Source organism: Carassius auratus, unplaced genomic scaffold (genome assembly GCF_003368295.1).
Source record: "Carassius auratus strain Wakin unplaced genomic scaffold, ASM336829v1 scaf_tig00214196, whole genome shotgun sequence".
In the NCBI taxonomy this organism is placed as follows: Eukaryota; Metazoa; Chordata; class Actinopteri; order Cypriniformes; family Cyprinidae; genus Carassius; species Carassius auratus.
In genome coordinates this window covers 28810-44750 of record NW_020527552.1, presented here as the reverse complement: position 1 = coordinate 44750, position 15941 = coordinate 28810, and the positions used below count along the sequence as shown (strand labels likewise).

At 37.5% G+C, this 15941-nt stretch overlaps 1 protein-coding gene across 4 annotated transcripts; it reads left to right on the top strand.

Moving 5' to 3' along the window:
* The first annotated feature begins 4555 nt into the window (after positions 1-4555).
* On the top strand, positions 4556-15679 carry LOC113091481 (ubiquitin-protein ligase E3A-like). 4 transcript variants are annotated; one of them, XR_003287355.1, is made up of 12 exons: positions 4558-4730; positions 5700-5783; positions 7048-7361; positions 8398-9644; positions 9739-9883; positions 11246-11451; positions 12542-12706; positions 12821-12976; positions 13076-13149; positions 13579-13722; positions 14262-14469; positions 14933-15679. XR_003287355.1 is itself a non-coding variant. In XM_026257043.1 (11 exons), coding segments are annotated over exons 2-11 (2574 nt in total). In that variant the 5' UTR covers positions 4558-4730; positions 5700-5781; the 3' UTR covers positions 14383-15679. The 4 variants fall into 4 exon arrangements, 1 of the variants encoding a protein (XP_026112828.1); XR_003287354.1 differs by having other exon boundaries at positions 14710-15679; XM_026257043.1 differs by having other exon boundaries at positions 14262-15679.
* Positions 15680-15941: the final 262 nt, after the last annotated feature.

Genomic DNA, 15941 nt, shown 5'->3' with positions numbered 1-15941 from the left:
TTAAACTGAGAGACCATTTTTAAGGCTCAGGAAACCTTTGCAGGTGGTTTGAGTTGATTAACATGTCACCATATTATATTTCATATTTGTCCTCTGAACCTTAAAATGATCAAACATGAAAGATTGTTGTTAAATCTCTGTTTGCTGGAAGCTAAACGTGTAATTGCATGTCCTTGGAAAAAAGATGAAACTCCTGGAGTGTCTCAATGGATAAAGGGGATGACCTCATGCCTTGCCTTAGAAAAGATTACCTATTTTTTGAAAAACAAACTTCAAGTATTTTGGTCCATCTGGAAAGTTTTTTTATGAGTTTTTGGAGAGTCTAGATGGTGACTCTTTTGTGGAATTGATGGACATTGAAAGTATATAGACAAGTATGTTATTGCTGTATTCTTTTTTTATTTTTATTTTTTATTTTATTTTAGTATATTTATGTATGTATTTTTAAGGTTATTGTTGAGTTCACTTACGTATTACTATTTTTATTTATTTATTTATTTTATTTATTTATTTTATTTTTTATGTATATATAGGTAATATATGTGTGTCATAATGAAAAATGTAACTCTTGTCTTAATCTGTATGTAAATCTTTGAAAATAAAATTATTGTTAAAAAAAAAAACATGTCACCATATTCTAATTTACTGAGATAGTGAATGGGTTTTTGTTAAATGTGAGCCAGAATCATCACAATTAAAAGAACCAAGGACTTAAACTACTTCAGTCTGTGTGCATTGAATTTCTTTAATACACAAGTTTCACAATTTGAGTTGAATTACTGAAATAAATGAACTTTTCCACAACATTCTAATTTATTGAGATGCACCTGTACATTTTTAGATTATGTTCAGAACATGCAAACATACACAAATTCTGGATACCTCCATCCCAAAAATATGTTACTAACATATTTGTATTACTAATAATATAATATAATATAATATAATATAATATAATATAATATAATATAATATAATATAATATAATATAATATAATATAATGTTTTTTTCTTCTGAAAATGTATTTATCTTTTTATTTCTGTGTATTTGGTTTTGCAGATTACTTAGTAATATGTGACATATGCATATATATCCCACTGCTCTGTTTCCCAACAGAAGACATATTTTGACATATTGATGGTTAAATCTGAACTGTTAACACACTGTTTTCTTCACATGTGCTTGGCTCAAGGGTACAACTTGGAAGACTGATGCTATTTGCACACATAGAAAGGTAAAGGAGAGAACCCCTCAGACACTGTTTGTTTATTGGTTTGTGGGAGCTATAATGTCCCTTTCTCCTTGAAATGAAATCATTCAAGGTATGTAGCCATTCATTCCATGATGTCCTTTAAGATTATATGACTTTTTCCTCCACAGCAACATAATTTTCCCTCAGCATTCCATTTTGTTAATCATAAATTACTTGAAAAATCTAATTCATCAACACATAGCAGAGTCATGAATTTTTTAGACCTCTGGTATTTGAAAAGGCTATAGGAATGAAAATGAAATAAATGGATAAAGGACAGTTTAGCTTTTATTTTTCTTCATTTTGGAGATAAACCATTCTGTTGAGATTGTTTTTCAAAAAGTTCATTGTTTGTATACTTAAGAACACATGAGTCTGGTTTAAAATAAATCTTTAAAATGATTGTAATCCTGCATTTCCAAACCCACAAATCAGTGCGTTCAACATTTCCAGCTTATGTCCAACATATTGCCTAAATCCTACTATCAGTCTATGAGGAAACACATCCTCAACACAGACCTTGACTTGTATACTTGAGTGTATACTGTATATGTGCAGAATTCCCCGTGAAGGTCTGAGTGTTGTTCATAAGTTATGCACTTTTTTAATCTAAACAAAACTAACAAAAAAAAATTTTTTATTTTAAATTGATAGCAAAATATTTTCTCAAATCTTTAGTGCAGACATCTCATGCTAGTTTCATGCATATGTTATGAGAGTCTGCATGTTAAAAAATATGAATAGTTTTGTCCTCTTGTTTTCAATAAAATTGCTGCACGACAGCTCCACACTTCAGATTAGTTCAGTCTTTCCATCTAATAATGCTTCGGCAGATTTGTATGAGTGGTGTGGGATCTCAAACCGTGTTGACTCCGGGCTAAACAGCTGTCTATATTCATGAGATCCTCATTCTCCACAGCTGCATCATCATAAACAGTCACCTTTTCCATTATTCAAGCCCACAAGAGCTTCTTCTGAATTTACAGGATGTCTTCTTGTCTCTTTCAGAAGAAAATTGTGCTTTTCTTGCAGGTCTGTGAGATAAGCAAAACACACAGTGGGATGCATGTGTAATCTAACGCATGATGTTCATGCATTGTACGGTGATGAAAAGCTTGGAATAAGATTCAGATGTTCGAAGATCTAACAAATTTCCCATGTTGCACAGCAGTCGTACCATCGTGTTATTGTGATACACAGATCTTGCATTCAGTAATGGCTTGTATGACATGCTTTGCATTTTTTGTTAAAGGGGTCATCGGATGCCCATTTTCCACAAGTTAATATGATTCTTCAAGGTCTTCATGAAAAGACCTTAATAAAGACGACATGACTGCAGCAAACAGTTACATATATATAAAAAAGAATAGTTTTCCTAATAATTATCGTTCTTGGTTTGAACATGTCTTTATACTGACAGAATGCTTAACATTAAAAATGAGTGAAGTGAGTGAGTGAGTGAGTGAGTGAGTGAGTGAGTGAGTGAGTGAGTGAGTGAGTGACGTGACACACGGCCAAGTATAGTGACCCATACTCCCCATCCAAAGTGCACACACACACTGTGAACACACACCCAGAGCAGTGTTTAAATAACAGTATTTGATATCATTGCAGTATTTGGATATTGAATTGTGAAACACAAAGACTTGTGGACGAGTGTTTTTAGTGAATGGTTGAATAACTGATTCAGTAACTCACTAAAGAGCTGTTACCAAGAACAATAAACATAACATCATAAGGGTGTTCCAAGAATGTTGTTCAGAGAATATTTTCTCTCAACATTAAGAAAACATTCATTAAGTACAAATAAATAAAAAAATTAAAATGGCATGCCGAAAATGTTGTTTGAGAAAGTATTTCTCTCAGCATCACAAGAACATCTATGAAACATAATAGACTTATGAAAATTAACCATTGTTTTACTACAAATAAAACCAAACACCAAAAATAAAATAGGCTAAGTTAAATCAAGGTAACCACAAATTAAGCTTTGTTTTCCTAGACTGACCATTGTTTAACCATGGTATTTGTGGTAATATTACAACCGGTGTACAAATGGTAATCAATGCATCAACAACTTTTTACAATAAAACGTGCAGTTGTCATTTCATATCATTTGAAATGCTTCTTTGGAGTTGGGTGGATTTTGATTGGCTGTCAGTGGTTTTAACATTCATAAGCTGAAATAATAAAATAAAACAATCTGAAAGTGATTCCAACAATATTATAGCTGTGATCTGTGCTCATAGAATCAGAATGATTGACAGGACATTGACCGTTGCCCCCTACTGGAGTAACATGTAACCTGCAGCTCCCACAGAACACATCAAAAAATTATGAATATTTTGGGTGAACTGACTAAAAAAAAAGATAAAGATCACTGAGATAAAACCAAATCCCTCTGCCAAGACAAGCACTGGTATTGTCTTCAGCAAATGCATAGCTATATTCTTTAAGTTTTCCTTTCGGGTTCTGCAATCTGCTGATGAATATTATTGTTACAATTGTTTCGTTTTTTAAATGTATGTGTTAAAAAGAAAGACATGTGGTGCGTGTTTTAAAACTTTGTTTATTTCAGCTCATAAAAACACAACTTCTCAGGTTTCATCACATCTCGATCTTGACTGACTGCCAGAAGAACGCTGTGCCGATGGCAAGGGGCAAGGAACTCGACCGGAAGTTGAAGTCGGGTGGGGGCTGCCATCTTTTAGCAGAACTTCACTTGCGTTAGCATTCCCATTGACTCCCATTCATTTTGGCGTCACTTTGACAGCGAATAACTTTACATCTGAGGCGTTTAAAGACTCTGTTTGTCCATCAATTATTTCTAAAGATACACGAAAATGTATAAAGGGCTCCATTACCTTCTATGTTACATTATGGACCCGTATAAACAGTTTTTGTAAAAAATAGGCTAACGATTGCGTCATAACCACTCGGCTCTCTGTCGCATTACCGTACAGACAGGAGGAGAAGCTCGCAGGCAATTAACTTAATATGGAGTACTGGCGTTACATTTTAAAATACTATACAAAATAATTAATCAAAATACTTACTCCTGCTCACTCACGACAAAGAACTCCCCGCTCAAGCTCGCCGTCTCTGCAAGATTAACGATGGCAGTTTGCACGCACAGCTACTAGAAGATTTACATCTGTCAGACAGGTTGCTGACGTCGTCAAGCTTCGTTTGAGTCTGCGCGTCAGAAACGGAAGTGCTAAAAAACGCTAAAACTGGGCTTCATTTGTCTCAATTGAGTTCCAATGGGGTCGCTGTGTCCATTTCTTTTACTGTCTATGGCCGATGGTCGTCCTCGTGCCACGGTGCATTGTGGGATCGCTCTCCGTGTTTGCCTCGGTTGATCAAGATGGCCGCGAATATTTTGTGGAGGGGTTGGAGTTGAATACACGCTGCACTCGGAGCGATTGTGATGTTGAGAGACCAGATTCATTCGTCCGCATCAGAACATCTTCACAAGTAAGCTGTCAAAACATCAATCACGCTTCTCCCGCCCCGATCGCGCTTGATCGAAGCCGTAATACGCGCTGTTAGGCCAGTTAGCTGCTCTGCTAACAGCTCCGGGGAGGGACGGAAGGGGTTTGTGGTAAACAAGCGAAATCAGTGCAGTCCCGATATCCTAAATAAGTTACACCCTCGCCTTTGACTATGCAACAACAACCGTTAAGTATAATCCGTTCGTGTTTTCGAAATGGCAGACTGGCTAGCTGTAGCTAGGCTAACTAGTTACTCAGCTCTTTCCTGCTATTAACGTTACTCCCCATGACAGTTACTGCAAGGTAACACGATTTGCTGCTTTCACTCTGCCTTAAACGCATCGATCATCAGCACACTTTATAACTGACCATTAGGTCTTCGTTCGTTCGTTTTAAAATGAACCATAGGAGATTGGCTATGTGTGTGTGCAATGCTGAAGTTGTTTGTGCACTGTCATACCCCCCCGCCTGTCCCACTGCGGCCTCAGCTCCTTCTGCTCGGGGTAAACCACTGACTGTTTACCGGTACACGGGATGTTTCGGTTGCAAAAGCACACGGTATGTTTTTAGTTCGGGCCTCTGTGTAGGTTTATGTCGCTGCTCTTCTTGCGGTTACATGGGCTTTGTGTCAAAACTAGTGGGCTGACTACCTGGACAGCAATTGTGGACATCGTAGGGTTTCAGAATACTGTCTAGGTAGGCGGCTTGCTTGATTTTAAGACGCTGCTCATGGTGACGTTCTTCCCGGTCATGCACGTTAGGCTCGTGTTTACCAACACCACAGTGTTTCTCAATCATCTTGAGCACTTTTGATCAATAGGGTTAAATGGGGTCGTTTCTATATTTGGCAGAACTATCCTTTTTATTCACTCATTACTGAGTGAACAGTTTCCAGTCATCTTGGTCTGTATATCAGTGTGTATGTGAGTGACTGTTCTCTGTTCATCTGCAGGATTGCTACCTGACCAACTTTTGGTCTCTTTAGAGTTCAGAGCTGCAGAAGAGTGTGATATTGGAAACTTCAAGCAAGTCTAATGTAAGTTTCTTTGTCTATACCTGTGTTAAATGACTGTTTTCATGGGTATCATATCTTGTCTTGACTGACGTTCAAAATGAAATGCTGATTGGTTATTTTTGTGTGTTCCTGTTTTATATATTTATATATATATATATATATATATATATATATATATATATATATATATATATATATATAATTTATGCATTTAGCAGATGCTTTTATCCAAAGCGACCTACAGTGCATTCAGGCTATCAATTTTTACCTATCATGTGTTCCCGGCGAATCGAACCCCCAACCTTGCGCTTGATAAGGCAGTGCTCTACCAATTGAGCTACAGGAACACTATATGTGGGTGTGTTTACCAAAAAATGTACATTCTTTCATCATTTACTCACCCTTCGGTTCTTTGTTCTACTGATATTTTGAAGAGTTTTGCTAACCAAATGGTTGACAGTAGCTAATGATTTCCATAGCCATTGACTTCTATGGACAACAATACTATCATCATCTGTTTGGTTACCAGCATTCTTCAGAATATCATCTTTTGTGTTCAAAGAAAGAAAGAAATTCATATACAGGTTTGGAACGACTTGAGGCTGAGTAAATGATGACAGAAGTTTCAGTTTTGGTTTTGGTCACACTAAGAATAAGCAAACACTTGATTCACCTGAAGGTGTGGTCACATATACCTTTGCTAGGCAGCATTTTGCTGGAGAAATCCATTAATTTCAACAGGAATCCACACACAGTCAAGAGTGTCACGTGAGGGTGAAAAAGTTCCCCACTTTTGGTCACGTGAATTTGCCACTTTGACCAACAGGAAGCTGCTTGGTTTGAAAGTGTGAACAGTGATTTACTATTCACAGTGAACTTTTTCCCCTGCATAATTGTGCAGATCTTTTGCTAATGTGACCGCACATTAAGAGTTACTGTAATTACTGGTTGAAAAGCACTATTAATTTTATCATTTTTTTATACAGTAAAACTATTGGAAGTACACAATGTGCAGGAAATATGCATTATTTTAAAAGACCTCAACATTATTGTGTTGACATGAATTACATTGGTGACATGTAACCCGAAGTTCATCCACATATAGAAAAGTCTAATTCCATCATGTGCACATGCAAAAATCAATGTTTTAATGGCTGTTGAGAAATTCAAATGGATGGTTTTATTTGAGATATAAAAGTATAGAAATATTTGCACTGTTGTGAACTTTTTTTCAGGATTGATCCATACTAATGCCCCTGCTGTCCTGTTTGAATGTCTGATACAGGAAGCGAGCGGCTGCAAAGCATTTAATTGAGCGCTACTACCACCAGTTAACAGAGGGCTGTGGAAATGAGGCCTGCACGAATGAGGCTTGTGGCTCTTCTCCGGGTTTCCAGCGCATGGATAACAATGCAGCGGCCATCAAGGCCCTGGAGTTATATAAGAATAATGCCAAACTGTGTGATCCTCATCCCTCTAAGAAAGGAGCCAGTTCAGCCTTCCCGGAGAACAGTGCCAAAGGAGCTCACAACTTCTCTGCTTGCAGCAACGGGAAGATGAACCATAAGGACCTACAGCCCGCAAGGGAGGACTTTAGAGGTGAACACATTGTCACACTTAGTCAACATTATGATTTTTTTTTGTTGGGGGGGGGGGGGGGGGGGGTAATCAGGAAAGGAACCACAAATCCTATATGCACAATGCAATTTCCAAATGTGAGCCTGGAAAACAAATACAGAAGGGTCAATTTTCATAATCTGAAAGCTGAATAAATAAGCTTTTCATGGATGTATGGTTTGTTAGGTATGGAGAACATTTGAAGATACAACTATTTGAAAATGTGGGTGCAAAACAATTGAAGTTCTCAGCAATGCATATTACTAATAAAAAAATTAAGATTTCATATATTTATGGTAGGACGTTTACAAAATACCTTCATGGAACATGATCTTTACTTAATATCCTAATGATTTTTGGCATAAAAGAAAAATAGATAATTATGACCCATACAATGTGTTGTTGTTGGCTATTGCTACAAATACACCCATGTGATTTATGACTGGTTTTGTGGTCCAGGGTCACAAATGCTTTGTTATGAGTAAAATAAAAATAAAAAATACAATTAAATAGAGAAAAAAAAAATACTAAAAGATGTGACGCTATAATTTTTGATACCACAAATGTGCTACTGAATAAACTTTTAAACCTTAATATTAATATGTATTTAATATACATCACAAATTGAATAAACAGTCATTTAGTATTGCTCAATTAGGTGAACAGAGCATCATATTTTTCAAGTTAAAATTCAGGATTGAGGAACAAAGCAATTAAATTAGAAGTTTTAGAAATGAAAAGTTGAAAAAAAGATGCGTGCACACTATGAAGGTGGAAATTTAAAATTTAATTTTAATGTATGCATTTAGCAGACGCTTTTATCCAAAGCGACTTTCATTGCATTCAGACTAACAATTTTCTACTATCATGTGTTTCCTGGGATTCGAACCCCCAACCTTGCACTTGCTAATGCAAAGCTCTACCAGTTGAGCTACAGGAACACGGAGAAAGCTAGTTTGACACAAATCTTTTTTTTTTTCTTTTTTTTTCACTTATTCTTTACCATATTCTTTTGCAGATCTGAATAACTTGACAGAGGAGAAGGTGTATGAAATCCTAAGCCTCTGCAGTGAGACAGAGGACTATTCTCCTCTAATCCGTGTCATCGGTAGGGTTTTCTCAAGCGCGGAGAGTCTGGTCCAGAGTTTCCGCAAGGCGAATCAACACACCAAGGAAGAGCTCAAGTCCCTTCAGGCCAAGGATGAGGACAAAGATGAAGATGAGAAGGAAACGGCCTCTGGTTCGTCCACAGCCATGGAGGTGGAACCCGAAGCCTCTGCGTCAAGTGGAGACGGGCCATCTCACGGAGAAAACAATGTCCAAAAGTTTGGTCCCGTCGAAGTTTCTGTAGACATTGATGCAGTAAGAAGAGTGTACGACAGACTATTATCAAATGAGAAGATCGAAGCAGCATTCCTCAACGCGTTAGTCTACCTGTCGCCCAATGTAGAGTGTGACCTCACCTACCACAACGTGTATGCCGCCGACCCTAATTACCTGAACGTCTTCATCATCGTCATGGAGAACAGTAACCTCCACAGTCCAGAATACTTAGAAATCGCCCTGCCACAATTCTGCAAGGCAATGAGCAAGCTACCTCTTCCGGCTCTGGCCAAGCTTGCGCTGTTGTGGTCGCAGTATGGCGCAGACCAGATCCGACGTCTGCTCGAGACTTTCCAGCAGCTTATTACCTACACGGTTATCAGCAACGAGTTCAGCAGCGACAACCTTGTCAACGAGGATGATGGTGTGGTGGCAGCCACCAAGTGCTTGAAAATCGTCTACTATGCAAATGTGCTGGGCGGTGACCTAGACATGGGTCACAACGAGGAGGAGGACGACGAACCGATCCCGGAGTCCAGCGAGCTGACCCTTCAGGAACTGCTCGGCGAGGAACGGCGCAACAAGAAAGGCCCTCGGGTGGATCCGCTAGAGACCGAACTGGGCATTCGTGCCTCAGACTGTCGAAAACCCCTCATCCCGTACGAGGAGTTCATCAACGAACCACTCAATGAGGTTCTTGAAATGGACAAAGACTACACCTTCTTCAAGGTGGAGACAGAAAGCAAGTTCTCCTTTATGACCTGCCCGTTCATTCTTAACGCTGTGACTAAGAATCTAGGCCTGTACTATGACAACCGGATCCGGATGTACAGCGAGCGCAGGATAACGGCCCTCTACAGTTTAGTGCAGGGACAACAGCTGAACCCTTACCTGCGACTCAAAGTGCGCAGAGACCACGTCATAGATGATGCTCTTGTCAGGGTAGGTGCCAAAGAGCTTTCAAAGACAAATGTTGTTTTCTAGTGATTTCTCATGTATTATTTATAATTTGTGATGAATATGTGATTGGTTTTAGTTGGAGATGATTGCCATGGAAAACCCAGCAGACCTGAAGAAACAGCTGTATGTGGAGTTTGAGGGAGAGCAGGGAGTAGACGAAGGGGGAGTATCCAAAGAGTTCTTTCAACTGGTCGTAGAGGAGATCTTTAACCCAGATATAGGTAATTATCATCAAATATTTCCTACTTGACTTGTTTAATATACTCTTTGGCTTTTTTTACCCATACTAATGTAAAGCTTAATCCGTTTGATTTCTATTCATTGATACTGGAATGGATCTGCACTAGTTGGGTTAACCCTCTGAAGTCGTTTAACGCGTATACGTGTTATGAGGCATTTTCTTCTGATAACCCTGAAAAGAACTTAAATTACCCTTTCAGTTTTGATCGTACAGATAAGAACAATACATCAATCGAATCTGTAAAGGGTCTACTTGTTTTGTATACAGTATAAAGATAACAAACAAGGTGTGCTGTCTGCAGCCTTTGTCTGCGTTGATCTTCATTTAGACACGCGTCATTAAAATGAACTGTAACTCAGTTAATACTCAACGAAGAGACATGAGAGAGATATCTATAGAAAGCCTGACATGTCTACTTTTAAACTAAACAAGTGCTGCCGAGAACAAATATTCTGTGATAAAGTAATCCATATGAAAACAACGCGATGTCCGTTTTTCACGGACTGGAGTAATGTGACTGGAGTAATGATGCAAAACATTTAGTTTGAAAGTCAGCTTTGATTGTTCCTAATAAACTGTTTAAGTGCACTCGCAAGTGAATATTAAATTATGTTGTGGGATAATTAAATATATTCTAAATAAACTAGAAACATAAAATTATATACATTTATTTTGTCATCACATTCTTTCTTGTAAGTCCTCCCTCTCAGTGACACAGCTGACTGAGAGGCTCATTATGCAGCTCATTACGCAGGCCTTTGTTTTCTCAGGTGTAAATCACAATGATATTCATTATAGTTGACGTGTACTCGCATATGACTTTTACCAACAAAATGTGTCTTAGAAAATTTAAATCAATATATTGTTTTCTGTGAGTAAGTAAACAAGATGATTTTCACATCATTTAGAAAGACAAATTCTAGGCTACAAGCTCCATTTCTCAAAAGTGCTGGGAACCAATGTTCTGTATGTGTTTTATGGCCTTATTCAAGTGATTTAAGATGTTTAGTTTTTCACTAACCATGCATAACATTTTTTTTCTCAAAAAAACACAGTCAAGTACATACATGCTGCGCACATATTATTATAGCCCAGTTTGTGCTGATTACAGTGAGATTAGACTTAAGCCATTTAGATATTTATAAGAAACTGAAAAAAGCACAAATGTCAGGGCATGACAAAACTTCTCCAGGCCCCAAAAATACCCTTGGACTCCAGAGAGTTAATGTTCCTCTTAGAACTTGTTTTATTGATATTGATGAACTTATTGATTCGGAGAGTGTGAGATGAGGATCTGTCGTGCACCCTGGTCTTACACTTTCTCTTTCTGTTTCACCCACAGGCATGTTTACCTATGATGAAATCACAAAACTTTTCTGGTTCAACCCTTCATCGTTTGAAACTGAAGGCCAGTTCACATTGATAGGCATCGTCTTGGGCTTAGCTATCTACAATAACTGCATTCTTGATGTGCACTTCCCTATGGTGGTTTACAGAAAACTAATGGGAAAGAAAGGAACGTTTAGAGACCTTGCAGACTCTCATCCGGTAATACTTCCCTGGTTACATTTATTTATGTTAATCAGCATTCCTAGTCAAACATTTTTTTTTAGAAATGAAGTGCAAATATAACAGATTGCAGATTGTGTTATCATCCAAAAGTTTGGGGTGGGTGAGATTTTTTTTTTTTTGTTTGTTTGTTTGAAAGAAGTCTTTTGTGCTTACCACATCTTCATTTATTAATCAAAAATGAAAGAGAAATTGCAATTTAAAATAGTATTTTTTTTTGGTAATATATATTTGCTTAATTTTGTTTTTAATATATTTTTAAATGTAATTTATTTCTGTGAAGGCAAAGGTGGCTTTCAGCAGATATTATTTCAGTCTTCAGTGCCACATCATTAGTCATAAATCATTCTAATATGCTAATTTGGTACCCAGGAAACATTTCTGATTATCATCAATGTGGAAAAAAGCTGTACTGCTTAATATTTTTATGGAAACCATGATACTTTGAGGATTCTTTGATTAATTTTTTGTTACAATGTTAAGTCTACAAAACATTTGAACAGAAGTGTACACTTTTAAAGTTTCAACTTGAGTAAACAATTAAACTACACTTTAGATGGCCTGTACTTTTTTCACATGCAGACGAACTTAATTGTAGATTCAGATCCTGCTGAATCAAACAAGACTGTATGTGATGCCTTCCCAAACAATTGCTTTTTCAAGAGCATGTCTTATGATGACATGGCCTTATTTTAACGAAAAAGGATTTTTGGCTTGCTCGTTGAAACATAAGCTAATTTTTTTCCCCACAGCATTTCAACATCATGTTGTATGTTGACATTGAAATTCTGTATTTACAAAGAGCAACATTTCAGCTTTATTGCAAATGGGAATGCATTACCTGTTCTCATATTGGAGGTATGCTAGGACAGAGATTGTGTCTGGGAGGAGATATAGGCAGGTATATCAGCACTTTAGTGGCAGACCCTGTCATTATGACTTTAGTACACCGTGTCTGCTCATCAAAATATTTGGGGCGAGTTGATTCATGCTGTCATATCAAAAACCTAGGGGTATGAGTGCATCTCTACACATTCTCTTTAATGGTTCTGATCATCTGTTTGTTCAGGTTCTTTATCAGAGTCTGAAGGATCTGCTGGAGTATGAAGGTAATGTGGAAGAAGACATGATGATTACCTTCCAGATCTCACAAACAGACCTGTTTGGAAACCCACTAATGTATGATTTGAAGGAAGGAGGAGATAAAATCCCAGTTACCAATGAGAACAGAAAGGTTAGTCCACTTTAAGCAGAAGATTCCAGCAATGCATTCATTCATTCAGCATTTTAAAACACAAACATGTTTGTATCTGCCAGTATACACATAACACGAAGTGGGTCTCTGCAGGATTTTGTGGCACTCTATGCAGAGTACATGCTGAACAAAAGTGTGGAGAAACAGTTCAAGGCCTTCAGAAGAGGGTTCCACATGGTCACTAATGAATCTCCGCTCAAGTATCTGTTTCGATCGGAGGAAATCGAGCTGCTCATATGTGGCAGCAGGGTGAGTTGGCTATAGGTTATTATTTACTTCCAGGCTGATCTTACACATGTGGCACAGCCTTAGTTAGAAACCAATAACTTTGTGTTTTTCCTCGTGCAGAATCTTGACTTCCAAGCACTTGAAGATAGTACAGAATATGATGGTGGATACAACAAAGACTCTCATATTATTAAGTAAGTTTATGCTTATTAAAATACATTATGTAAATAATGTAGTGTGGGTTATTGTTTTCTTTATGATGTCTTAGTTACTAGTCGTGATCAGCTGACATTTGAGGTTTTGAGCTGTATGTTTCTTCATGTCAATGGATAATAAATCATCTTGTTTTCAGGTAGTGATTGTATTTCAGGTGTTTTAAGGACTAAATGTTGTGCAAGATGAGCATTAAGTTTTTGATACATTTTTATGTGAGCCGTTAATTTGTCATGAAATAATTCATTTCATTTGTCTAGTTGTCATTTAATTATGAGTGTTGCATTACACATCAGCCATCCTGATCTCCAGATCACATCAGTATTTACAAGCACAATATCAGTCCACTGCTAGTTGTAAATACTACTTCCTATGTGAGATTAAAAGTGTGTATTTTTGACACTCATCAGGGATTTCTGGGAGACTGTGCACTCATTTGGGCAGGAGCAGAAGAGGCTGTTTCTTCAGTTCACCACGGGCACAGACAGAGCTCCAGTTGGAGGTTTAGGCAAGCTCAAGATGATTATTGCCAAAAATGGCCCGGACTCAGACAGGTAAACTCAAATACACTGTTGCTCAATAATCAGTTAAAGTTTTATGACATCATACTGTGTTTAAAAAGGTCATTTATCAGATCGATTCAATTTTAAATCAGAATACATTTTTTACTTTTAAAAATGTGATTCGTGGGCAGTGGAAGGGAGAGGAAAAAAAAAAAAAAAGCAAGGTCTTGAGGCTCTTTTCCTGAAGATTACATAAAGCAGTAATATCAGTGGTTCTCAAATTCTTTTTTTTTCTCCCCTCTATATTAACCCAGTGCTTTTTTTTGTAGCTCTTTTTAATAAAAAAAATAAAAGAAAATAAAAGAATTCATGGGATAAGATAAAAAAAAAAAGCATCAACTAGCATAGTTAATGCATATTTGTAAGTTGCAATGATGCATTGCATTCTCTTTATGAACCAGCATTCAAGCATATGAATCTAACGGCACTTTTACCACATATATTTGACATTATACATGTGTATACATCTCTGTAGCAATAAATATGCAAAGTCTTCTCAAAGTAATGCTCTCTTCTCCTCCTATGGTCAGGTTACCCACCTCTCATACCTGCTTCAACGTGCTGCTCCTCCCTGAATACTCCACTAAGGAGAAACTTCGAGAGAGACTCCTTAAAGCCATCACTTACGCCAAAGGCTTCGGCATGCTCTGAGGCACCAGGATCCGCAAAAGAACTCACTCGCCCTCAGAGCTCTCATTTGTGCGTCAAAGGAGCATTCAGCTACATCGACAAATAAAAGTAAATATCAAGTTAAAATGTAAGGCAAGGTGGAATGGGGTAAAATGGAAAAGTTCTGGTGACCGTGTGCCTGTGCCTAAATAGTAGATAAAACCACACTGGACTCTTGTCTCTCTCTCTCCCTCTTATGTAAGTGTTAAGGCTCCCTTTTTGTATGCACTGAGAAATAAGGTTATTTATTTTAAGGGATGAAATCTCTTGTCATGTCTGCCAGGAAATCCACTCTTTTTGCTTTCGTAGTCATGAAAAGGAGAGACGGTTAGACGTTTTCATCACCTGCAGGACTGATCACCATCTGAACTTAACGCGATCAAAGGGAGGAAGTGGAACTTTATTGATGTATTATGGTTGAACTGTGAAAGTGCACTTAACTCAATATTCAGAATGTCTCTTAGGGTTGTTGTTTTTTTTTCTTTTCTGTTTTGGATCTGCCCTATGACATTTTTTCGCTTGTGTTTCATAGGTCTTCCCTAGTCCATTTGCAGCAGTGCTTTCAAAGGTACCGAGCAGCTCCAGTCTCAATTTTGTGTCCAGGAATCTGTATTTATTGAGGAACTGCATTGTTTGTAATGCTGCTTGGCCAGTTGTGCTGCTCTTTTATGGCCAGTTTTCTGCATTTCGCTTCAGAGCCTGCTCTTTCTCTCCCATACAGAATTGATCTGTTTGTTAAAATCAATCCACGCTTATGGTGCACTTCTGACAACGAGTAGTGTTACAAAAGAGAGATCTAACCTTCCCATAAACCTCTCTCTAAGGCTTCCTACAAGTGTTTTGTTTCGTTATCTGTCTTTGTTTTAATTCAGGATGGCAGACTTTTAGTCAGTGAATGCTAACTGACAGTGCCCCATGAAGAAACCGTTTCTGTTTTAGTAGCTTTGTTTGTTTTTGCTCTGCACAGTGTCTGGCCCTATACTGTTGGATGAAAATGAGGGGAAATTGGCACAAATTGTACCACTATCTTGTTGTGCCAAACATTTATGCTGAGAATTGCCGCTCCGGTTTGTCCAGGCGTAGCTGGAAACCCACTTTAGCCATGCCCTCTACACTTTTTTTCCCTCTTGCATATTAAATGTGACTGTGGCTTGTTCCACTGCTGATGGCGCTAACATAAAAGGGGGAAACAGGACTTGATATTGAGAATGACAACATTTGATTGTTTCGAGTTATTCTTAAATAAATTCAAAACTGAAAAACAAACCAAGTGTGCAAATGTGAGGAGATTGTGTGATTTCAACTTATTTTTTTCTTCGTGGTGTCAGGAGTTTATACAAAACCATTTATAATGTAAAATACGTACAAAATTAACATGTATGTCTTTTTCAACATATTCAATACCATATTGAAGCCGGAATACTTTAGCTCGTACATAAACTTAGTTTAGCTTTTAATAAACTTAAGATTTTAGTCACTTTAGGATTTGTTCGCCTGTTTTTTGGCTTCAAATTGGTACTTAGTTTATAAAAAATAATTTA

Bases quoted from the DNA above. Each gene is read 5' to 3' on its own strand.
- LOC113091481 (XM_026257043.1), top strand. The intron at 7,362-8,397 runs GTGAACACATTG...ATTCTTTTGCAG, and splicing joins CGCAAGGGAGGACTTTAGAG to ATCTGAATAACTTGACAGAG. The intron at 11,452-12,541 runs GTAATACTTCCC...CTGTTTGTTCAG, and splicing joins ACCTTGCAGACTCTCATCCG to GTTCTTTATCAGAGTCTGAA.